Source organism: Perissodus microlepis, chromosome 23, assembly GCF_051167445.1.
Source record: "Perissodus microlepis isolate ML-2025 ecotype Zambia chromosome 23, ASM5116744v1, whole genome shotgun sequence".
In the NCBI taxonomy this organism is placed as follows: domain Eukaryota; kingdom Metazoa; phylum Chordata; class Actinopteri; order Cichliformes; family Cichlidae; genus Perissodus; species Perissodus microlepis.
This window is the reverse complement of record NC_140482.1, coordinates 30,087,603-30,111,279: the sequence shown is the minus strand read 5'-3', so window position 1 is coordinate 30,111,279 and position 23,677 is coordinate 30,087,603. Positions and strand designations below refer to the sequence as shown.

Sequence of the window (23,677 nt, the reverse complement as noted above, 5' to 3'; positions counted from 1 at the left end):
CTGAAAGTGAATGAGTCGCTGGATGTTTCTGTGCTATAGTCATTTTTTTAAAGTTAATTTCTGCCATGAATTCATTAGTACTGTATACCTCTCCTGCAAGCTTTTACTGGAATTGGTGCAAGGATCAGAGGAAGCTGTGTGGGAATATGCTTTAATTTTATTGTAATTTCCCAGTTGTAATCACTACAGTTTGATACTCCTGTGAAAAACAGCAGACGGACAGAAACAGACGTACTGCTGCAGGAAGCTTGATGCCCAAAATGCTCAAGAAGACAGCAACAGCATGAAGGAGATCAGACGGGCCAACTCCTTTTTGCATAATTGGTTGTTTTTTTTAAATGACCATTAATGACATTTAAACATCTCACAGCATGAAAGCCATTGAAGTATTCTTCTGTAAAATGTAACAGGCTCATTTCAGTCAGCTCGGTAGCTGGAAGGACAGATCACAGCCTGCAGCAGTTTAATGTCTGCGACATGGAGTAACAGAAACAAGCACCGGTACCCTGGATGTTTGACCACTTTGATTATTCACTGGAAAAAACTTCAAAATTTTTGGCTTTAAATTGTGCTGCTTTGAGTGGGTCTAAATTTTTTTGGCTGCGGTTTTTAAAGCAGAGCTTAAATGTGATCGTCAGCCCTGAAAATCTGACGTGGACACTCCAGTACTCAAAAATACTGGAATAGAAAAACAGTTCTTCAGCAGCAAAAACTCAAATCCTCCAACATGTCACCAAGATCATCCTAAAAAAAAAAAAAAAAATCACAAACGTCATGAAAATATAAATAAAATAATGTTTATTTCCAAGAGGCATAAAAAAGCCACAACTTGATAAGCAAAGCGTGCCTGTTATCATCAACATGAACATCACAGCAGGTTTCCTCTCTGGACTCTCTGATTAGTTTATTTCTATATAAAACCAAAAAAAGGGATCAAACGACGACATCTAAACCGTCTGTGAGGTTAAAAAACAACAACAAGAAAACAAAAACTGCAAATGATTGATCCCCAGTGTCAAAGACACATTTTCAGAGACAAAGAGAGGCTGCACAAACTTAACCCAAAACCAGAACTACCCATTCATTATTCCCCTTACCCCCCACCCCCCGTCCCGCATCCCCGTCACTGCTTCTGCTGCATGGCTTCTTTCCGTGCAGCGTCCTGCAGCAGCTGAGTGTCCACTTCGTCTGCCGGCAGCTGAACGTAACGGACCACCGATCCACGGATGAAGCAGTTTTTCACAGACAGCTGCAGCAAATGAAAACAGTCAGTGTGAAGACAGACAGACAGCCGTCACTCGGTGCTGGAGCTGCTGGTGAGCTTTAAGGAGTGCACATTCAAGGACTTTCCTAATGTCCGAACTCTGATTTCATGCAACTTTTAAATAAGGAGCTAAAGTTTATACTTATGTTCTTGATGCTGTATTATAATAACAACAACACGGGGAAAAATATCTAACTTTTCTTTTTCCTCTTGACCTCATTAAAAACTGAGCAGCAGCAAATGGAGCTCACATACATGATGAAAACAAAGACTGAAATCTTGAAAGCTTTGTGTATAATAGATGAAAAACATAATCAATGTAAAAGATATTTGTGTAAACATATTTGTATAACTCGGGAGGAGCTGTTGTCTGTGTGTCTTTTTTGGGGGGATAATTGAGCCCCTAATTATTTATCATGCATCATTCTGTGTGGAAAACAGAAGTCCGGTGCAAATTTTCACCGCTGGAATATTCATCTAATCAAAAGATTCATCAGGTAGAAGGGCAGCATCTCTACATTCTCACATACAGCAGCAGAGAATGTAGTTTCTTTTACTGGTTGTACAGACCTCTGTAGCAGAACCTTAAAAACCTTGTAAGTACACTGCAACAGCCTTTTTTTCTGTACATTGTAAAACTGTAAACACCTGTTTAGCAGCGACAGCCTCATCTGTTTCTGTAGTCTTTTTTTTCCCCTGTATGAAATGTGGAAAGTTTCCAGAAGCAAAACTTACCATGTGTGGATATTTCTCCGGATCTGTGACGCTGATGTCTGTGAGCTTAATGTTCAGGTACTGAAACACGCAAGCAGAGGACAGCGATGTGAAAACGGCATTTTAGTGAGCAATCATGCAGAAATGTAAAAACTGAACAGCTTCCGTTTGAAAACAAATTAATTATTTCCAACCTGGTCAACAGAATGAAGCGTTCCACAGATGCTGAGGAGGGAAACACACACATTCATGAACATGACTCTGTTCACAAATACAAACCAAAATTGCTCAATTAATCTTTAGATTATGAGGCTTGGGAACAGCTCATCGGTATTTGGGTGGAATTTACAGTCAGGTGTGCCCAGGTGAAGCAAACACGACTTCTGAGGTTTTCTTTCTGACCTCAGGATTTCCATGGCAGTTATTGATTTATTTATGGGTATTTAAACATTTATTTTCACAGGTCTGGGTGGTGAAACAATAAGAATTATCACCAAAATATAATATTTTTAATACATCTATGTTTTGTCCACATCTTCAGTAATTTGCACATATTTTAGAAGCTGTACTGGAAACAACAGGCAGCAGCACAAACCTGTTGTTTCATTTTAAAACCGTCACTACTGACAGGCATCAGGACCCTGCTCCAGAGTTTAACCCCGAGAAGGGAACAGTTTGTGTTCAAGAAAGTCTCATTGTAGTTTGTTCGATCTACTCCGTCTATGAAAGAAAGCTCTGATACCACCACTGCAACACGGAAACAAGTTTGTGACTGTGATCTCACAAAAGATTTTATTCCACTTCAATTTTATCCGACATACAGAAGTTGAAGTAATGTTAAAACAAATGTAATTATGCGGCTGTGACCTGACAGGCTGCAACCTGGATTCAAAATCTTGCTTTAAGCTACATTTAGTCCAGTTTCAATCCTGTTTGAAGTCACTTCAGATTTTATTCAGAAAAAAACACATCATCTCCAACAAGAAGTCAACCACGACAATCATTTCATCAGTGGTCATCAGTGTGACCAGTTACAAGAAATAAAACGTTCTGTGTTTTATGTCGACAGTTTCATGCAGATTAGTTCCATTTAAGCAGTGACAGCTACGGTAATACGTAATAAATATTTCAATGCTGAGCTCATAATGAAGACTCAGAGCCCACTGATCGCTGTCTAAGGCCTTTCACTGATGACTGATTGCAGAAGTGCATAACATAACGAACTAACCTGGAACTCTAACCTCACAAACTGAACAACCACAGCGTAAAACACACAGGAAATGTTGTTAGCTTGACTTTCTGAGAATGTGTATGACTCAGAGTGAGCTGTTTGTGTTGGATTATTCTTGCAGAATTCAATAAAATGGAACTAAAGCTGAAATGAAAACTAATTAAAAAAAATCAATATTCAAATTGTGACTGTAGGAGCGCTGCTGCGACTATCAACGAAGCTCCAAACAGCAATCGCCGACCAAAAAAAACAGGCCGGAAAACAGCAGGTTATGTGAGCGAATTGAACACGAATACTAACCTCAGGTCATTTTTGAGCTCCACCACGACGTCCTTCCCCACCAGCGACTTGAAAAACGAGTAAAAAAGCTGCGGAGCAGAAACACATGCTAACGTTAGCTGCACGGTTAGCGTGGCGGCGGGTTGTTTTTTTTTTAAGCTGACAGAATAAAGGTTACAGAGAAACACCGAGGTGTGCTCGGGTCAGAGGCTCTCTTCTGTCGCACCTATCTGCTATAAACTCTACAGAAAAGTCATAATTTCATCGTGATTCCTTACCATTCTTACTGCTGCCCTCTCCTAGCGGCGCGTCGCCTGTCGATGACGTAACAAACCCTTAATATTCCTGAGAGACACCAGGGTGTAATTACTAAAGTTCGCCACACAGAGGCGACAGAGCTAAGCTCAACGTTCATGCATGGGAATCGTCGCTTGCACAGTTTATCTAATTGACTTAATTTTATTGCGATTTCCCCAAAAAATACATTAATAAATAAATAAAAACTTCATATGAAAATATATTTCAGTTAAATAAAATAAAATATAATTTAAAGAGACAATAATTAAAGCTTAACACTGTCAGCTGACATTAAACAAAATGCTTATGGAAAATACAAACTCTTTTTTTGTGGTGCAACCAAAGAATAAATAAATATATGTTGGAAGTTTATAATTAATGCATCCAAAGTTTCAAGTGACATCTTCTAAGAGAGGGTGTGGGTCCTTAATTTAAAAAAAACAAAACAAAACATGAACTTAATAAAAATGACTTTTAAATTATATTTATTTATTTTATTTAGCAGAAAAAAATGCACAATGCAAAGACAGCTGGTACCACAGTCGCTGTAATTATATTTCTGTAATTATGAATTTGTTTGTCTGTAATTTGTTTTTTAAGAATTTATTTGTATTTTTCTTTGAACTTTGTCATTTTGGGATTTTTGTTTTCAACTACAGACAGTTACTGTATAACATGAAAGGTAAGGAAAACCATGATAGGGCCTTCTAATTCTCAAATACTCAGGGTGGAAAACACAGGAACCGCTGGTGTTATTTCAGTCATATTTTAAAGTCAACATATGTGTAAAATATTTGCAGTGGAGTACATTCACACACTTGGACTTCATCAGAGACTTTGCTCTTCTCTCCTCAGCCAGTTCCAAAAGAGTTACCAACTAAACCAACAGAACTGGCTAGGCTGTTAGCCTCAACATCTACACCAAGAAAACACAGCCAATGTACACCAACGCATGTCTTCAACCATGTCTATAACTATTGGTGACTATTCCCCAAATATGCAGCATCTTCCAGCCAAACAAATACTCAAACATGGAGCTGCACAGAAGAACTGGGGTGTGTAAATGTGTCATGAAATAAAGATGAGGAGTTTTAAGGTGGGTAGAACATGTAGTAAGCATGACCCTTTGATGGAAAGAGGAAGAAAGGCTGACCAGAGATGAGTGTGCTGGCTGAGCTACAATAGCTGGGTCTCTCATGGGAACAGGAGCAAAGGCAGAGGCACAAAAGCGAGATGGGTGGAGGTTACAGGCTGCAGCCTTACGACAATAAAGAGGCGTAGTAGTAGAAGCAGTTTGTACTGAAAGTGCACATCAGGAACTGTGCCACCTCACCTTTTTAGTCACAGCTGATTAAAGAGAAAATGTAGATGTATTTCCAATAACACCAAGCCAGAAAGTCCCCTTGAATAAATTGCAAGTCTCAGACTGCCTGCAGTTTCTTTAGGGACCAGCAGATGGAGGCAAATCACTGCAGTGTGACCGGTCTGGTCCTCGCAGCAGATTGTAGCGGCCTACACTCCAAGTTTTAAAAGCAGTCATTTGTGACGTGACATAAAACACACACACACAACATGTAATTCAAGCTTTAATAATGGAATTCATTGGAGCATCATTTGCACATATTAAAGGCAAACATGTCTGTGCAAGATAATACTGTGCGGTAAACATTCATCAGCTACTGTATAGTGTAAAAACTCCAAATGAAATGTAACAGTTAATTTAGAAGCAGGTTTCAGGTTCAAACTTACGTTCCAATGCGAGCTTTGCAGAAATCCAAGAAACTAAAAAATGAGTTTACATACATTTGAAGGCTGAGTTAGACACTGGTACACCCATTTAATGTCTCACTAGCACTTAGATAAGTAGATAACTAAGCTAACTACAAGCCAGTTAGCTTAGCTTAGCATAAAGACTGGAAATAAAGGGGAACTGCTAGCCCGGCTCAGTCTAACTTACAAAGTGAGTTTTTGAGGATGACAGGCAGATGAATTTTTTAGACCTTTGGACAGGTGCAAAGCTAAGCCAACTGAGTTCTCTATAATGACAGCACAGATATGTGATTGTCCTCTAAAATGAGAGACAAGGGTTTTTAAAAATATTTCCAGAAATGCAGCCAGGAAGGTGTACCTCTCAGTCTCACTTCACAGGGCGACCCATCTTGGAAACGTCTGGATGCACAAAAAAAGACAAAGAGATTTCATTTAGTGTATTATAGCTGTCTGGAAACCTGAGTAGGTTCCTTGCTGTCTTTGCGAGACTCACCAGGTCTTCCTGGTGGTCTGTGTTTGCTGGTGAGCTCTGAGGTGTCTCTGTAGTCTCTTGGTTTGGGGGTCTGGGGCTCCGGCACACCTGGTCGGGACTTAGCAGGCAAAGGAGGGCGGCTTAGGCCCATCCCGCCTTCTGAGCGTGAAGGCACCACTGGTTTCTTTTGTGATGGGGGATGCAGGCTGACTGGTGTTGGAGGCTGAGGTTTGTTCTCAGAGCAGGTGAAGGAGCGGTTGCGTGGGGTGGGCACCGGAGGGCGATCGGTATCTCCGTCTGCTGTTTTGGAGGATCCAAATAGCACATCTGGGGGTATGAGAAGGTCCTTCTGTTGTTGGTCTTGGTCTTTAGACCGACCATGTGATTTGGTCACTGAACCATACAACGGGTTGTCAAACATCTCTGACGTCTTTCCGTTCTCACCCCTGTCAGAGAAATCATAAGTTAATGACATCGGTTTCCCTTTCTATAGAATCAGATCAGATAAAGGTTTAGAGGTATTTTTAGAAATGAAACTGAAGTCTCTTCAAACCAGAAAGAGGCTAACACTTACACAGAAGCAGGCTTTCCTGTGGGGCTGCGTGTGCTCACATCGTAACCCTTCTTTGGCTCTTTTCCGGCTTGTCCACCACAGGGAACATTTCGCGGTGGCATGCTGTAACTCCAGCCTTTATCTATCACATTCCCACCTCTGAATGACACTCCCATGTAATTGGGGTTCGAAATATCATGTGGTTGGTTGCTACAAGACCTGTTAATCAGAAAAAAGAAGAAGAAAAAAAAAAGAAAAATCACGCCCTGAGTAGTTTTGATGGTCCAAACCAGCAATCAAAATTAATCAGGCAACAAAAAAACTTGAATCGCAGTCTCATAGCTGCGATTTATGCCACCAGCATGACAGTGGATTGTCTTGCTTCTCTTAACTTTGATTCACCTTCTCTCCAGAGCACACTCCATCTCTCCAGCATCTCTTCCACCTGCTCCCAGCTCTCACTAAAGATCACAGTCTTATCTGCAAATATCACGTACACAACGACCGCCTGACCTCATCTGTCAGCCTCTCCATCAGCACTGCAAACAAGAAGGGGCTCAGAGCTGATCTCTGATGTAATCCCACCCCCACCATCAGCCCATCAGTACCACAGTTCCTGTCTTGGCACCCTATCATCAGCCTATCATATTCTCTGATCCGCAAAGGCACAGTGCAGCTCGCCCTGACCTTCCTATCCACACTTCTCCATCAACATCTTAAAACAAACATCCCATCTGTAGAGCTCTTTCTCAGCATGAAGCCGCTGTTGCTCACTGATCATCGCCTCTTTTCTTAACTAGCTTCAACAACTTTCTCCCTCATCTTCATGGTATGGCACATCATCTTTATCCCCCTGTAGTTAGAGCTCTGCACGTCACCCTTGTTCTTGAAAACAGGTGCTGGTTAACCTCTTCTCCCTTCCTCGGTCATTCTCTCACTTTGCAGGATGATGTGAAACAATCTGGCGAGAAAGTTCCCTGCCCTCCATCTTCATCCCTCCACAGCTATGTCATCAGGACCAAATGGATTTCTTTCTGCTTCATAGCTGCTCTCACTAATGCTCTGCACTTCTTTTATTAACCAACTTTGATCCATCTGCCCTCCTCTCTCTCATTTTTTACAACAATCAGCTCCTTCCATCTTCTCAACACACTCTTTTCATCTGTTAGTATATTTCCATCTCTATCCTTAATCTCCTAATCTGCCTCACATCCTTTCCTGCTCATTTTCTCTGCCTAGCCAATTTATACAAGTCCTTTTGTCCTTTCTTCATGTCCAGACTCATACACACTCACTATAAGCCTTTGCCACCCCTCTCTCCCTTCTTATACTCCTGTCGACTTTCTTCATCTCCCTGACTTCACAACATTTTTTCTTTGCTAACCTCTTCATTAGAATACTTTCCTGTACATCCTCATTCCACCACCATGTCTCCTAGTCCACTTTCTTCTATCCAAAGGATACGTCCAACACCTTCCTGGAAGTTTCCCTCACTACTTCTTCATTACTCTACTTTTCCAGTCATTTGTAACTCTTCCCTACCACCCAGAGCCTGTCTCAACTCCAGCCTGAACTCTTTACATCATTCTTCCACCATTTAATCCCTAACCCTGTCTTCACTTACTTCCTCTTCTTGATTTCCAAAGTCATCCTACAGCCACCCATCAGATGCTTGTGAGAAAACAGCAATATATGATGTCCCGTATATCGCAAAGATTCAAAAGTATTAAAAATGGATCAACTTCCGTGCAACAGGCTCATCTGTGTCACAAAACTTTCTCCCACAGTCATATTTTAACACTTATAAGTGTGGTTTATGGCTGTAAATTAAATTTAAACTCCGATGTGCACATGTTCCAAATGATAGTCTTTACAGATGGACATTGATCAAACATTTTCAGGTTCTGAAGAGGTTTTTCAAACTCTTTGAATGACTTTAATCACAGAGGGCGATCATAAGCTACACAAAAATGTTGACCATATTAGAAAATTATTTTGACCTAGAAAGAATCACAGCTTGAAGAGGTTTTCATATGTTTGTGTAGCCACCTATCCCACAGGGTGATTAGAGAAATTAACCATATGACACTTTTTGAAGCTTTCTCCAGAGTTCCTCTATGTCAAAGAAAGACATCAAACTGGTGATGCTCCAAGTCAGGTACAGAAAAAAAAATCTGTGCTGAATAAAACTTTAACTTTTTGACAGTGTATGTAAAACTCATTTGTTTGCAGAGGTTAAATATGTTTTTCAACCATAGCATATCTCCTGTTCTTAAGAAGTTATGATGGGTTAAAAATGCTGGAAAAATCTTCACAGCAAAAAGGTACATTTCTGCGTGACTTCATTCAATAAATTGAAGTTATTTTCCTGAAATAAAACAACCGATTTTGAGGGTGAGAATGTTTTTCGGATGTGGTTGATTTTATACGTAACGAGCCATGGCAGAACATGAGGGAATGCATAACAGGTCCACAAAAAACCCCCAAATCTTACTTATTGAGGTCTCCAGATTTGCCTTTTGAGGCGATGGGGTCATCCCTTTCAATTTTGATGAAATCTGAAAAAAGAACCAAAATGAGAATAAAGCTTCAAGAACCGAAGAAGAAAAAAAATCGAACAAATACATCCTGCGTCGAAGCTCAGCCTCACCGTATAGCTTCTCGGTGGGCTTGCCCTCAGAGGTGCGTAGCTGGATGCCACCTGTCAGTGTTCCCGTCTTCTCCCCGTGGTGAGTCAGTGTGATCTGAAATTCGGTGTAGCTGATCTCAGCGGCTCGCAGCGCCACACAGCCCTCTCCTTTAGGGATAACACACCAGCAAACTGTAAGCGCTGCTGAGTCCACCGTATCCAAATTACAAGCTGTAATGTGAGCTCATTACCGTACGACTCGTCGCTGTCCGTCGACTTCACGCATATCAGGATGTGCTGGTCCAGAAGGTACTCGGGGTCAGAGATGATAGGGGTCAGCTTTAAAAGACAGAAACAATGACTATGAATAACGACTGACTGATGCCATAACTAAGTAGTGTGTGCTGTGAGCTGTGTCTGTGGTTTACCTCTACTTGGTTCCCAAACCAAACTTTTATAGACCCATCGGAGTGCTCGCTGTTCTCTCCCTCTGTAGTCTTTACAGTTTCTGTTGGAAATGCTTGCTTTTAGTCATTGTAGCCCATTTGATGAGACACTTCACCCAATATTCATGCATACATACATGCATGCTCTGGCCTGCAGTGCTGTTTATTCATATTGATAGTTTTTGGTGTAACCTTTTTCCCTTTTTTTTGAGAAGTCTACTGCAAAGATCTTGGCTGTGCATGACGTCAGTAAGAGTAGATAACACATAATCTCAGGCACAGCGAGGGTGGACTTCAAGGTTAAAACAGTTCATTTCAAGCATGAATAAAATATAAATAAATAAATAAAATTTTTAAAAATTAAAAGATTATTTTGCATTGTGAACAATGCAAAGCTCCTCTAGTAGAGTCCCAGAATAAGAGCATGGAACTGGAAAGGAGAGGAATAGGTCTACTTTAAATAGAGTAAGCAGTTTAATGTAGGAAGTATTTTCTCTCTAGTGTCTACACACATCGACCAGAAGAAGTGTGCAGCTAGCTGACACGGCAGTATTAATGTTTACATCCTGTCACACTGTGAGCAGCGGCTTCTCGTCACGGGTAGGTGCACACCGATTTCTGCACAGTGGTACTATGAGTGGGTGTAGCTCACCAAAGAGAAAACAACTCCCAGGAGAATTTTCTCACAGCCAGGCTTGTGGGGGATTTTTGAGTAATAAAGTTGTGGTTTCAGGAAAGTGTATTTGTCACCTGGTGGCAGGATTCTTTGTATTTTTACAGATTTGAGTGTTTAGTGTTTTCTTTTTCAATTTGTTTCCCTTTGAGTGCCATCAGTGTCCATTGCATTCTGACTGTGACTCATAGACAGCACTTACAGTCCAGAGGAAGCATGATTTTTATGTGATTTTGAGGCGAACTGTTCCTTTAAAGCAGAATCTAGTGAGATGCGGTCAATCAGAAAGAGGAAACCTACTCTCCAAGCAACTGGAATGGAATTCGATGAAGAACTTGGTCTTCGATTTTGTCGACAAGATGGCCACACAGTTCATGATCTGAATTCCACCAGGAGGCGCACTGCTGGGATCTGAAAAATAAAAGCGGCATCAGACTGCGGCTATTGAGTGGACTCATCTGTGGCGTAGGTTGGGTGGGGGGGTCATACCTTGTTTGGAAACGTACTGCGAGGCAACTCCAACTTCAAATGAGGCGAACACCGGGGAGTGGTCACTTGTCATGATGTTATTAGTGCACCCTGCAAGTTCACACAAACACTTATAAACACTTCTGTGCATATTTTACACATATTTAGCCTGAAAGGACGTCTCAGCTGCAGTTTCACTTCAATCTTTGGACACTTTTGCGTTCAAGGGTTTTTTTCTTATTTTCTAAGTGCGAAACAAAACGTGAAAACAAAAGAAGAAGAGCGCGCGAGGGCCACAGAGAATGAACATTAGACCAGTGGAAATCTGACTCTGATCAGTCAAAAATCAGAGGTTCTGAGAGATGCAGAGGAAGTAAATAGATGTTAATCTGCATTGTTCTACCTCAAAATATGGAGGAAAGGGTGTAGTTTGATGGTGGGATCATCATTTGTTTTTCAGTTGGACACAGAGTCCACCTTCTGTAAGGAGTGCTGCATCAAATGTTCTGTGCTGGTTTGAGCTTAGAGTGAAACAAAAACAGCTAACAAAAGGTCAGTGTGTGTGTGGTCCTGGTGATGAGCTCATGAAGTTGGCTGAATTAGTGACGAGCGTATAAACTGCAGTCAAAGCCAAATGGCCTATTTTGCCGTCAGATTTCAGATATGCAGATTTTGTTTACATTTCATTTCATACACTTGATAGTAGCAAACTCTCGAATGAGCGGGTGTGTCAAACTTTAGTCTAGTACTGTACATTTTTATACATTATTGATCTATATATAAAATTAGTGAACGATTATTCTCTATATATTATAAAAGGTCTAACTTTAGGAAATGTTCATGGTTTCGCTACAGCTCAATGAAGACTGCAGTCAGCAGCAGCAGTTGAAAGATTAATACGATAAAATGGCTCATTATTTATTTTATGTAGGCACCAATAAGTTCATATTGGCTGCTTGGTCCAGTTAAAGACAGTTATTTGGAATTAATTAAGTGAGCTAAACTCTCTTTTGCCATATATATTAGGGGTGCAACGATACACAAAATTCATGGTTCGGTTCGATACTTTGGTGTCAAGGTTCGATATTTTTTCGATACAAAAAAATGTTCATGCCTTTTTAATTTGTCATTTATAAATATATATTTTAACTCAAAAGACAGAAACAATCACTCATCTTTGGAAAAGAGAGTTTATTACAGAGAAATGGCTCTTTCCAAAATAAAAGCTATATTATACACTTCTTCTGGGGTATACTCTCAGCAGCATATTAAACATATCAGGTCCCCGTGAGGAGAATCATGTGTTAACGGCTGTCTAATGACTCGGGTAAAGTTTGTAGCATGCGTGCTTGTTGTTTTTGTCTGCTTCCACTTGTCTTTGCACTAGGATGATGTCGGCATAAATGTGCAGTCATATTCGTTGCGTTCCCACTAGTGCTGTCAGCGTTAATCTCGTTAAAATGACATTAATGCCATAACGTGGCAAATCTCCGTTAACGAGCTACCGCGGATCGCCCCGTGCGTGGGGCTGGACGGCGTCAACACGTTAACAAGCTAACTGCACTAACGCACTAGTTCCCACCAATTGAGCATTGCGGGGCACATTCGACATACTGTTTTACTTTTGTCCATGACGCGCTTACCATCAGGGTCATGCTTCACATGAAAACCAAGATAGTTCCATCCGAATGAGGGTGGGGGAGGTTTAATTTCGGGTAGCGTTCAGGCAGTTGCCATGTTGCAACGAGCTTAGCTTCTGTCTTGCTAGCTTGCGCTGCGCTCAGTGGATCTGCACTCGACAGTGCAGCCTAGGCGGAGTAGTCGAACGCAGATCCACTGAGCGCTCAACACAGACAGCATAGTCAGAAGAAAAGTTGATAAAATAAATAAAATAAAAAAATTGTATTGTTTGATACATATGCGTACTGAACCTAAAGCACTGTATTGAACGGTTCAATATCGATACATGTATTGTCGCACCCCTGATATATATATACATTCCTGTATGTATAATATAGCCGCAGAAAAAAAAGGTTTAACAGAAGATTACTCACCGTACGCTTGGCAGACAACATGAACCAGAGGATATGACTTTCGCAGGACGCGATCACACCAGGATGGCAAATTGTATTTTGTCTGTAGAGTTAAAATCATCTTAATATTAATATCAATATAAAATACTTGAATTTTCAAATTGAAGACTGTAAAACAATTCAAGTATAACTCTACATAAATAGCCCAACATATAAGAAGCATGATGGGCAGTCATTTGTGGAAGAAACATGAGCAAATAGCCCTGCTAACGTGGATCGGTTCAAGAGATCACGCTGCATGTTCAACCGTTTGCTATCAGTAAATGTGATTTTTGACTTTTCCTAAACTGTCGATGAAAGAATAATAAGCCAACAAAAATCCAAACCAAGAATATTCAACGATAGGTAACTTAAATTAAAATGAAAAAATTCAAAAGATGAAACCTCATTAAAATGAAATAGGCTGTAAGTACACTAAAAGTATGTAGTTAAAATTAAGAGCACGTTAAAACAAATAAAATTAAATTTTATGCATAATAAGAAACTAATAACATTAGAACATGATGAAGTGAATAAAATAATTTAGGATTAAATTAAAAAAAATTACAGCAATGAAGCAGATAAAATTAAAAGTCTCAGTGAAGTGACCGTGATGCATAGGGAACAGAGATGTGATAAAACATGAGCTTACCCCTGTCGCTTTGGCCTTTGTGTAGGCGTACCTCTCTCGTGTGTCTCTTTCAAATCGATACGTGGGCGCGAATGTGATTTCTTCTTCAGCTACAATCAAAATAGAATAAAACCCGTATGTATGCAAACACAATTATAAGAAAAAGGACAGTGTTTTGCAGAAAATCCCAAGCATGGCAACAACAGTGAAGACACTTCTTTCTGCCGTATGCCTACATGTACTGATCAGTATTCATCAAAGCTCACCAAAATGCAAGAAGACCTTGCTCTCATTCCTCTCCATGCTGAGCTGGTCTTTGGTGAGCAGTTCCTGGTACTGCTGCTGTTTGATCTTTGACACAATGTTTTCAGCTTCCTGTGAAGGGAACAGGGGAAAGTAGTGACTGGAAGTGTTAGCAGCTGAGAGCTCAGACACCTGACAACCAGCAGGGTTTAAAAAAAAAAACAAAAGCACAACCATGCTTCTGAGAGGAAAAACCACAACAAAGCAAAGTCCGTGAATCTGTATGTAAAGTAGATATAAAACAAGGTTTATGACTTACAGAAGATGCCATTTCAACGCGATAGTTCAGATCTCCAAGCCAGAAGAGGTGCGTGAAGCGATGTGTGATGTCAAACGGATTAAGCTTCTTGTCTCCTAGATTCAGAAATCTCAGGATGCTGGCATAGTTTTGATTCCGTCTGCAAATACAGCAAAAAATATTGGAGTAACATCAAAAATGTGACGAATCAGTGGAGGAAGCAATAAAGTTTTCTGTTTCTACTGCCATTTAGCAAAACGTTGACTTTTAAAGCAAGGCTTCAGAAAGAGGAGGATACATATTCATCATTTATGTTGTCCAGGTTAAATATAGGTAAATAAATTAATAAAAAACATGAAGAAAATAAATAATTTTAAAAAATCCGACATGAAAAATGACAAAAATGGTTGCCATCGTGGCCGTGTGACTAGTATAAGGGGACGATGATGACAGTAAAAAAGATGGAAAATAAATATTTTTTTTAAAAGTATAAAGTATAAAGATGGATGTAGCTTGCTGGGTTGAAAAGTGAAGCTAACGCAGAATTGTCTTAAACGTGGATGTTTTTCTAAAAACCAGCAGGGGGCGACTTCTGTGGTTGCAAAAAAAGACTTGTGATTGTGTTTAAGACAGCCGCCCACGACTCCCACTGTAACCTCAGTGAACACGCGCCTGAAGACTTCACAGGCTCAGTCTCTAGTTTCAGATAATATTGAATAAAACATCTGTTTTATTTTTTAAATTAGTCAGAAAGTTTCACAACTCTCACTGAATCGCCCTGCAGACGATTATTTATTGGTGCTTTGCTTTAGCTGAGTGCTTAGAACTACTAGTGAGTATTTGCCGTTTCCTATTGGTAGGAGTATTTTTAGTTGAAACATTTGTTTTCAGCGCTTTTGGTTTGCTGACATCTTTATTTTGTTGTGTATTTTAAATCCTTTCATAACAAATGGTAAATGGACACCTCGGGCTCTATCTGAGCACTCAAAGCGCTTTGTACAACTTGCCTCATTCACCCATATTCAAGGGCTTTTTTCCCCATGGTTTTTCTACTTACTCTCCAACATTCACACACACATTCAAACACATTCTCAGGGTTCGTATCTTTCCCAGGGATATTTGGTATACAGACTGGTTCAGGCAGGGATTGAACCACCAGCCTACCAATTAGTAGATGACCTGGATGGACTTTTCATTTTTACTCCCATCCTCCCCTAGTTCATTTTTGGAAAGTTAGCAATATTTTAGCAGTTCTGGATCCAGATCTGGACAAGACCCCAAATTGTTGGTCTGAGGCAAAAAAAATAACAAATGTTTCCAAAAATGCAGTAGCAGGGCAGTAATCAAGCATTGCGATCAAATGTTGCAACGTTAATTTCTGATAATCGTGCAATTTGTTGTGTTTGATTTGAATAACTGTGGTCTGTCCAAATAAATACATACTGTACACAGTGCACAACATGAAAATGTACTAGAGTGAGTAGACCTACCAAGCTGCAGCTCATTTTAACATGCAGAATGCTTGTTAAGTTGACCATACAAGCACTCAAACCTCAAGGTTCTTTTTATAGGTTAAGGTAAAGGTCCTACAATGTTTAGCAGCTAGTACAATTTAACTGCTAAGCTAATATTTAACAGATAATGTTAACTGTTTTTGTAAAGACGATTAAAAAAAGTGTTTCTGGCTACATTTTGTCAATGTCAGCAGCAGGCTAAAACCAAATTGTGCTGATTGTTAGGCACATTTACATTTCCTGCTTTCCATTTACTGAACTGCTAAGTTTCTGTTAGGAAGTAGTGAATAAGTGAACAGGGGGGTATTTTGCACATGTCACTAGACAATTAGGATTTTTACCTCCCCATCCATCATTGAAATGATTACTTTGTTGATATCTGCATCGGGTTTTCCCTGAAGAGGCTATAAAAATGCTAGCACATTTCAAAGAGATTTGCGACTTCTATCAAAGGAAAGCCGCAAAGAGTTGAGTTTAATTTGTTTAAGCCTAGATACGTTTTTTGTTGATAAAATGTCCGGGGTATTGCCTTAACTAAAGGCAAACCAATCATGGTTATTTGCATAGTTACCCTCAAAGGTTAATTTTGAGCCCAGAAAAACCCTGTGTATATGTATGTTGTATATGTATATGTGTATAAGATGCTACTAATCAATTCAAACTTTTTAAAGATACTTTGAAAAGTGTAACCTTCTCCTCACCTGAGCTTCTTCTCACTTCCAGAGGTCAGATGACTGTTGACAAAGCCAAAAGATGTCCCATTGAACATGAAGGACACTCCCACTGCTCCCTTGTTTCCTGCAATTCAAACCAGTAAACACTGATGGGTAATTTTTCTGTGAACTTTTATGAGCAATCATTACAGGCCTCAAGGAGAAGTGGAACTGCTTACCCAAGGTGTTGGCGATCCCTGTCTTCACGCTGTCTGAAAAAACATGAGAGATCCTGTTTTCATGCTCAGGCTTGGCCAGGACCACGATCCGAATATTCCACAGTGTGTGAATTGCCACCTGGATGTTTGGAGATGTTTAGGATATTTGATTCATTAGTGCTTTGTGTTTGCATTCAGCTACAAATTCAAAACTTTGCCACAGTTACTCACTTGTTTAAAGCTAATGTTTGTGATGTTCCTCAGGACACCTTTCACTGTATCTGCCCATTCTCGCTCACCCAAAGGATCCTCCTGAGTCCCAATGACATAAAAATCATGTGGAATATGATCTGCTGTGTCATCTTGTGTCTTCCCTTGGCCCTTACACTGAAACCAGGAGTTGATGTTCGGGGGAGGGCCGGCATTTCCTGTAGGTTTGCAGATCCGTTTTTATATTATATACAGTTAAGTTAACTGAAGCACTGAATTCTGTATGACATCACTGTTACCCATGTTCCAGGTGCCAACAAACACTGTGATCATGTCTGGTTCAGGCTTTTCTGAGTGTTTGTTTTTCATTTGCTGAAGCAGCTGACAGAAGCCCTCTCTTTTCTGGATTCACAAGACAACAAAACACATCACATTTAACAAAGTGCACATGACTGAGGTCAGAATAGGGAGCATCACTTTTAAAAAGACGCTTACCTTTGTGTCATCAAACACAAACTCTTTCCGCAGAACTTTTTCTTTCTCCGTCTCCACCACAATGACCAACTTAGCGTGCATTTTCTGGGATTTCACCAACTGCAGGACTGACGGATAAGAGCAGTATTCTTATTAAGTTAAGTGCTTTTGATGGTTGAAAGTACTTCTTGACATTTGTTTTCACACATGCTATTTTGCACTTGCTGCAGAGAAGGTGCAACTTCCAGGCTGAAGAATCAAGCACAAAGTCTGCAGCTCCTTTAATGAGGCTGTCTCAAAAATCAAGGGACTCTTCATAGACACTGTTGTTAAAACATCTAGTTTTACAGCAGTAATAAACATTTTTTTCCGCTTCCAATAAACAAAAATACCTCCCATCTGTTCTCTTTTACTTATCCTTATCAGGGTTGTGGGAGGACTTGAAGCTTATCCCAGCTATCATAGGGCGAGAGGTGAGGTCACCCTGGACAGATCGCCAGTCTGTCCCCCCTTCACAACAACTCCGGTGAATTGATTTTTTTTTCAAACTCATCTATCTGCTTCTTTGATTGTGCATTCACTATCTGTCAGGCTTCACCTTTACTAACTGTAGTCACTTAACTGGATCTCTTAGCACTAATAAAAATCTTTGCTACATCGCTTCAGTTTATGTATATGAATACAGCAAAATGAACAAACTTGCAACAGAGTCATTCTCTTCTCCAAAACTGGCCACTTCTGGCCAAAAAGCTCAACTTGAGGATTAAAAACAAAGAGTCCAATACGAATATGTAACATTAGGGTGGCTACATTCATCTTTTATACTGTCTGTAGTAGCACGCACCAGTGGTCCATGTATGACGTTTTCTATATAATGATTTTTAAGACTTACTGACTGATTAAAACTCTTATGACTACAAATCCCACTTTATCTGTCTATTAGCATGGAAAAATAGCTTTTGTGGCCCTACTTAAAGTTCCTAATTTCTTAAGATACTGACCCGAGTCAAATGTACCACCTGAATACATTTTTCTGAACTTTACAAACCCAAAGATGTTCTTATATATAATTAGTAATTTAGAAAACAATAACTGTAACTGCTTCCTCCAATGAACCAGGCTAATGTACCTTCTCTGTGGTCTCACATGTGTAAGAGCAACCTTCTAATGATTAGCGTGTTCTTGAAATATGTCAGAATGTTTGATTCTAATAACAAATATTTCATTCTGGTAGCTAATTACTCCAACATAAAGACCAAGTGAAAAACATTGCTTATTTTCTTTGCAAAACAGCAGGACAGAGCACAGGGTTAAATACAAAAGCTCCGGTGGACACTATAGGCACTGTAGCCATTTAGTCAAGTCTAGAAAATATAGCAAGATACTGTAAAATACTCCGCCAACACAGAACGTTGAGTTTAACACCTTTGTTTGTCTATTGTAACGTCAATAGAGACAAGGGATCACCAAATTTTATTAAAATCCTTCCAACAAAATTAAAAAAAGAAATCACCAAAGTGATTGTGGGATTAATCAGATTAAGTTAATCATATCTTGATGTTTGCATTTTGTGACAATCAATTGTTTGAGATAGAAATGAACTCCTCAAGTCCTTACTTTTATTGTGCACAAAGTATTTGTCTTCAGGCCCATCTTTTGACTTCTTAAAGTAGAGCTTCCCACTTTCAATGTCCACTTTCAGGAACATCTTTGTGGAAATACCGAGAGATTCTTGTTTGACCTACCAGTGAAAGAAGAAATCGATCAAATAAACCATACACACGTATGACAAATGTTATGTAGACATAAGTACTAAAGAAAGCACCTCAAACGTAACGACTGGTATGAGAGATTTCCGTGGGCCCGCATCAAATCCAACATACTCAAAAACAGAACCTTTAACCTGAAAAAAGGAAGCAGAGTCGTCCTTTGTAATATCGCATGACATTTTCTATTATCATATAAAAAGCTGTTGTTAAAACATACTACAGTAATTTACCTTATCTTCTATCGAGTAGAGCAGTTTTGTTAGTTGCTCAAGTCTACAGGACACAGGACCCGAATCACAGAAATTCTGAAAATAAGGAGGAAATACATGAAGAGAGCAGCTTTTTAAGCGCTGATAATACTGCAAAGGATCATGGGTGCCACCAACTTGTTTTGGTCCAATCCCTGGAGAGAGCTGTTGGTCCAGCGTTCTGTGAAACACCTCCAGAGTTGGCATGACGCGGGAAATTTCACTGCCTCGCAAAAAAGATCAGCGCGTGGTTCAATCAACCCAATCCATTCAAGTGTATGTAATATTACACATTCCATTAAATGGACACTATACCTGTTTAGGTTCTTGCAGACTGCCATTATAAGCTTCTTGAGGCCAGGCAGGTTAGGGTTACCGTTTTGAACTTGTTCAGCATCTAAGCAGACTGAAGTCCTGAAGTATTCTTGGATGGCCATTTCATGCTCTTCTGGTAAGCTGGAGACATAAGAGAAATGTAAATTAAAACACTTCTTGCCTCAGTTAGCTTCAGGAATATTCATATTAGTAATTGTTTTGGAAAGTTTGGTGCCGAATGCCTAAATTCTACTTTTATAGTGCTGTAGGTACAAGAGACATTGCAACTGTCTGTAACTGTGACCATACATGGACAAGTCCATATGCTGCAGTTTCGCCAGGTATATGTCTGATAAGGATTTGGAGGCTTGCTCTGAAGTCTTGGAGTCACTGTCCTTTACATCAAGTGGGATGTTTCTGGGTGGGAGCTGTGGAGGATGACTGTTTTGTTCTGCAGAATAGATATAAAGTTTGTTTAGGACAAACAATACTTTCTCTTCCATATCAAAACCAATATACAGAAAAAGTGAAGTTTTTGACCTGGCTCCTCTTCTACCTCCTCCTCCCTCTGGACAGAGTACTGCAGGTGGGTGACTAAACCCATGTTGGGGCTATAATACGCCTCCACCAGCTCAGGTAGCATTGTGAAGAACCTAATAGGCACTCCTTCAGATGCCTGCAGAGCAGATAACAGCAAACATATTTTTTTAATCACTCTTTGTAAACAAAAGGATGATTTTTGTTGTTGTTACCAAAGCAGGTGACATAACCTGTAAGTGTTACTTCCCATATGATGTCAGACCTGTCTACTGTCTGCGTCTGTGGTATTTTCCAGTTGCATAATAAAACATTCCTTTGTAATTTTGCAATTTATTTCATTTAAAAGAACATATTATTACCCATAAATCATCAGCTATTTTAAGGAAGTAAACATATCCCTGCTCTGTCATAAGAATTAAATCGTACACTTAAACCATTAACAGAAATAGGTTTTAAAAACTATAGTCCCTTAAATGGGTTTGGTTTCTCTATATAGCTACATTGCATTTAGTCTCTTGTGCGGCTCGTAAAACTCAATTGTGAAACTTGCAGTCATTGGGCGGTTACATTATTTTAAAGCATTTTCTTTAAACTAAACTGCACAGGTGTACATTATCGCCTCATCTAACAAGTTTTTAAAAGCACGAAATGGTCACATTTTACCTGGCATGTTAGAAGGTAACAGTGCTGACTTATCGTTTCCTAGAAACCTGACACGTTGCTACTTCATACCAGTAAACTTATTTCAGGACTCAGCACATTTTGCTGTTACAGAATTTCTATCTAAGGCCACAGGTTTGCATAGCAATTATACATAGCTGTTATGTCAGTGCATAAATCAGTCATTTAGAAGCTCTCTAGCATTTTCACCTATTTTTTTTATAATTACAGTATTTAAAAAAAACATACAGATGATACTCTGTTCAATCTTTCTGTCAAGCCCAAGGCATTTATATCCTCTCTGTGGGGCCTGTTAGTTTTCTAATCTCTTCAGACTTACACTGCAAAGCTGACACTGAACAAATACCAAGATAATGAAGCATCTGCTGATCTGCTTCTGATCAGATTGAGTCTTGCTTTTATCATTGCCAACTAATTTACTGCAAAACTCTTAGTTCCTGCTTCAGTTTCTGTACTGGCTCATTGTAAGGTAGTTCGCCAATGGCAGATTAAATACAAATGAGAAGCAGGCATTTGTTATTTGCTGAACCATAAAGTCTCTTTTCTATAGATTTAAAAATCATAGTAAATAACAGAGGTATTTGTGGCTTTTTTAGGGTGATGTTGTTGTGCTCCCAGTCTGTAATCCCAAGTCTGTAAATTTTACATTTTAAGGCTTTTAAATTACTATCAGTGTAGCTTTGTGAGGCAATGATATTTAGTGTATAATAAGAGAATATGTTTTAAACTGCAGCCTTGTAAGCAGCTCTGAGTTACTGAGCTAACAGACAGTTTTGTGCTGAAATCTGTATGCCTGCATGCTAACATTCAACAGAGACTACCTGCTGATGTTTAGCATGTCATCTTTATTCTTTTAGTTAATGCTCATACCTCCAAGCTGAAGCTATTAATACTTATTAATACTGGGGGTATTCGATCATCAGATTGAAATTCAACTATAATGATGCATTATTGTGTTTATTAAATTTTATGCTAATCAATCTGATAACTGGAAACGTCACACGCGCGCGCTCATACACCAAAAATACATGCGGCTTCAGATTCTAGTGATCTTGAAAGTCATTTACGCATTCATCTCGCCTGTTGTTAGGATACTTCAGCCTGGGTCAAAGTGGTGGACAGTAAATACATGTGTGGGCTTACATCTTTAATTAGGTTACAACTGAGCATTGCACTAGCAATATGTGACTAATACTTTTGAAAATATCATTTCATCTTCACAGTAACTATAATAACTCATCTGGGTTCGGACCAGAACGATGGAAACTGTGAACCCACCTGGACAGAGAGCTTCTTGTCTTCATTTGGCAGGATTCTGTATGTGTACACACAGTTCTGATATCTGTGGATCAAATAAATGCAAATGTCTGTGGTTGGAACATGGAATGAATGTAAGGTGAAGAAACAAGCGGATTCAATGTGTTGAGTGAGCAGTTGGAATCATTTTTAAATGAAGGTTACCCAATGGAAGATGATGTGCAGAGGGGAAAGGGTGGTGCTTTGTGGCTGCACTGTATGCAAATAAAAGGGAACTAGTCTTGTGTTGCAGTGTGTATGTGCAAAAAAAGAAAAAAAAATGTAATGTGATATGGTGAGACAGTTTTAGGAACTTTAACTAATAACTGTGTTATAGCTACAGTGCACAAACGATCATGTTTGGAATTGTGTTTCTTGAACAAAATATACAGTTTGACAACCAGATCGTGTTGATTCGATACGATTCATAGCTGGTACTGCACGTCACGAAGGTTTAATGAAGTAGAAACATGAAGTATATGCAGGCATATTAGAATCAACCGCGAGCCATAATAAAAAGAAACAATAACTTACAAAACACAGAGGGCATAGGCTCCCTGTATGGATTCACTGTCCCGGATGAGGAAGCTTCCATCTCTTGCTGCTTTGGAAAGTAGATCCTCAGCTTTGGATCGAGTTATATTGCCATGGTACCAAGGTTGATAACTTGGCATCCTGTTTTTCACCCAAGAGCTCGATCTCAAGAGCTTTGCATGTGATCTCAAAAAAAATGATCCCAGCAAAACAAAGTAGACTCAATTTTTCTTTCTGGCTATTTTCATCTTCTCATGGTGCATACTTTTTAGTTCTTTCTTTCACTTGTTCATCCACTGCCTCCGCAAATTGTAAAAGGAAGCTGCTACTAGCTCAGCCCTGAACTTCCTCATTTGTCAAGTTAAAGAGAGGAGGGCCCTAGTGCCTTCACTCGGCCTCTTCTTTAACATAGCCGCACAGCTGTAAAATGGAAATACACACTTTTGTTTGCACAGTAGAAATCTTTATCACCTTACACGAATGATTAACCAGCATACCTAACCTCTTTGGTTTACTTGTTCATGTGAACTTTCAGAAAATAATGAAGTTATACGTAAAAAATTGAGCTACAAGAAGTGAAAAGAGGAAGTAAGAAAGAAAACATGACCATGATGATTTTTAGTAGTTACAGGAAGGGAATTTACTGGATATATTTACTTTAAAACCCACACAGTAAAAAAAGAAAAAAGAAGATAAGGACCTTGATTTGTTTTTCAAACATGATCATTTTGTTCTTTGATAAAAATAAACCAAGGTGCATCATATTCAGCCTGCATACTGCTGTTCTTTAAACCACAGATGAACCAAAGGGAGCTCGGGGGTTTTCTACAATATATACATTCAGGAAATACAAGTTAAAGTAGTTGCCATGTTCATGTGATGGACAGGAAGTCTTGCAGAAATAAGGGGAGGAAAATGAGCTGCTCACAAACCACAACATGTCACATGATATGAAAAGAGAACTACATGGTGACAAGTCACTGCTGCCTTCTGTCCCCGCACTTGAAATAGTTTTACCACTTTCACGGAGAACACGTCAACGCCACAGACGCGAAGGACGTGAAATCATACTTTTGCTTTCGGGAGACAGCAGCAGACATGTTGAGTTTATGCAGTTTTTATGTGACAAGCAAAAAAAGAAAGAAAGAGAGGGACTGGACATGTCACACAAATCGTGCATTTTTG

The 23,677-nt window shown here is 39.5% G+C and overlaps 2 protein-coding genes across 2 annotated transcripts; both read right to left on the bottom strand.

Moving 5' to 3' along the window:
- Positions 1-781: 781 nt before the first annotated feature.
- On the bottom strand, positions 782-3,846 carry smx5. The gene is made up of 5 exons (XM_084921610.1): positions 3,767-3,846; positions 3,510-3,577; positions 2,173-2,203; positions 2,000-2,059; positions 782-1,249 (listed from the first exon to the last, which is right to left on the bottom strand). Exons 1-5 carry the CDS (start codon positions 3,767-3,769, stop codon positions 1,124-1,126), a joined length of 288 nt encoding a protein of 95 aa, XP_084777736.1. The 5' UTR covers positions 3,770-3,846; the 3' UTR covers positions 782-1,123.
- A 1,512-nt stretch (positions 3,847-5,358) lies between these two features.
- On the bottom strand, positions 5,359-23,625 carry inpp5d (inositol polyphosphate-5-phosphatase D). The gene is made up of 27 exons (XM_084921702.1): positions 22,493-23,625; positions 21,941-22,004; positions 19,982-20,117; positions 19,751-19,892; positions 19,442-19,582; positions 19,265-19,349; positions 19,109-19,183; positions 18,935-19,012; positions 18,727-18,850; positions 17,131-17,237; positions 16,935-17,037; positions 16,657-16,853; positions 16,447-16,564; positions 16,256-16,352; positions 14,062-14,200; positions 13,766-13,874; positions 13,521-13,609; positions 12,851-12,932; positions 10,818-10,907; positions 10,629-10,739; positions 9,638-9,717; positions 9,461-9,548; positions 9,231-9,377; positions 9,075-9,138; positions 6,602-6,799; positions 6,049-6,473; positions 5,359-5,954 (listed from the first exon to the last, which is right to left on the bottom strand). The coding sequence occupies exons 1-27, from the start codon at positions 22,630-22,632 to the stop codon at positions 5,923-5,925; spliced, it is 3,261 nt and encodes a 1,086-aa protein (XP_084777828.1). The 5' UTR covers positions 22,633-23,625; the 3' UTR covers positions 5,359-5,922.
- Positions 23,626-23,677: the final 52 nt, after the last annotated feature.

Bases quoted from the DNA above. Each gene is read 5' to 3' on its own strand.
- smx5 (XM_084921610.1), bottom strand. The intron at 2,060-2,172 runs GTTGGAAATAAT...TGCGTGTTTCAG, and splicing joins CGCTTCATTCTGTTGACCAG to TACCTGAACATTAAGCTCAC. The intron at 1,250-1,999 runs GTAAGTTTTGCT...CATTTGCTGCAG, and splicing joins CGGAGAAATATCCACACATG to CTGTCTGTGAAAAACTGCTT.
- inpp5d (XM_084921702.1), bottom strand. From the start codon at position 22,632: ATGCCAAGTTATCAACCTTGGTACCATGGCAATATAACTCGATCCAAA. The intron at 19,013-19,108 runs GTAAATTACTGT...TCCTTTTTTCAG, and splicing joins TCTACTCGATAGAAGATAAG to GTTAAAGGTTCTGTTTTTGA. The intron at 10,740-10,817 runs GTATGACCCCCC...TTTATTTTTCAG, and splicing joins GCAGTACGTTTCCAAACAAG to ATCCCAGCAGTGCGCCTCCT.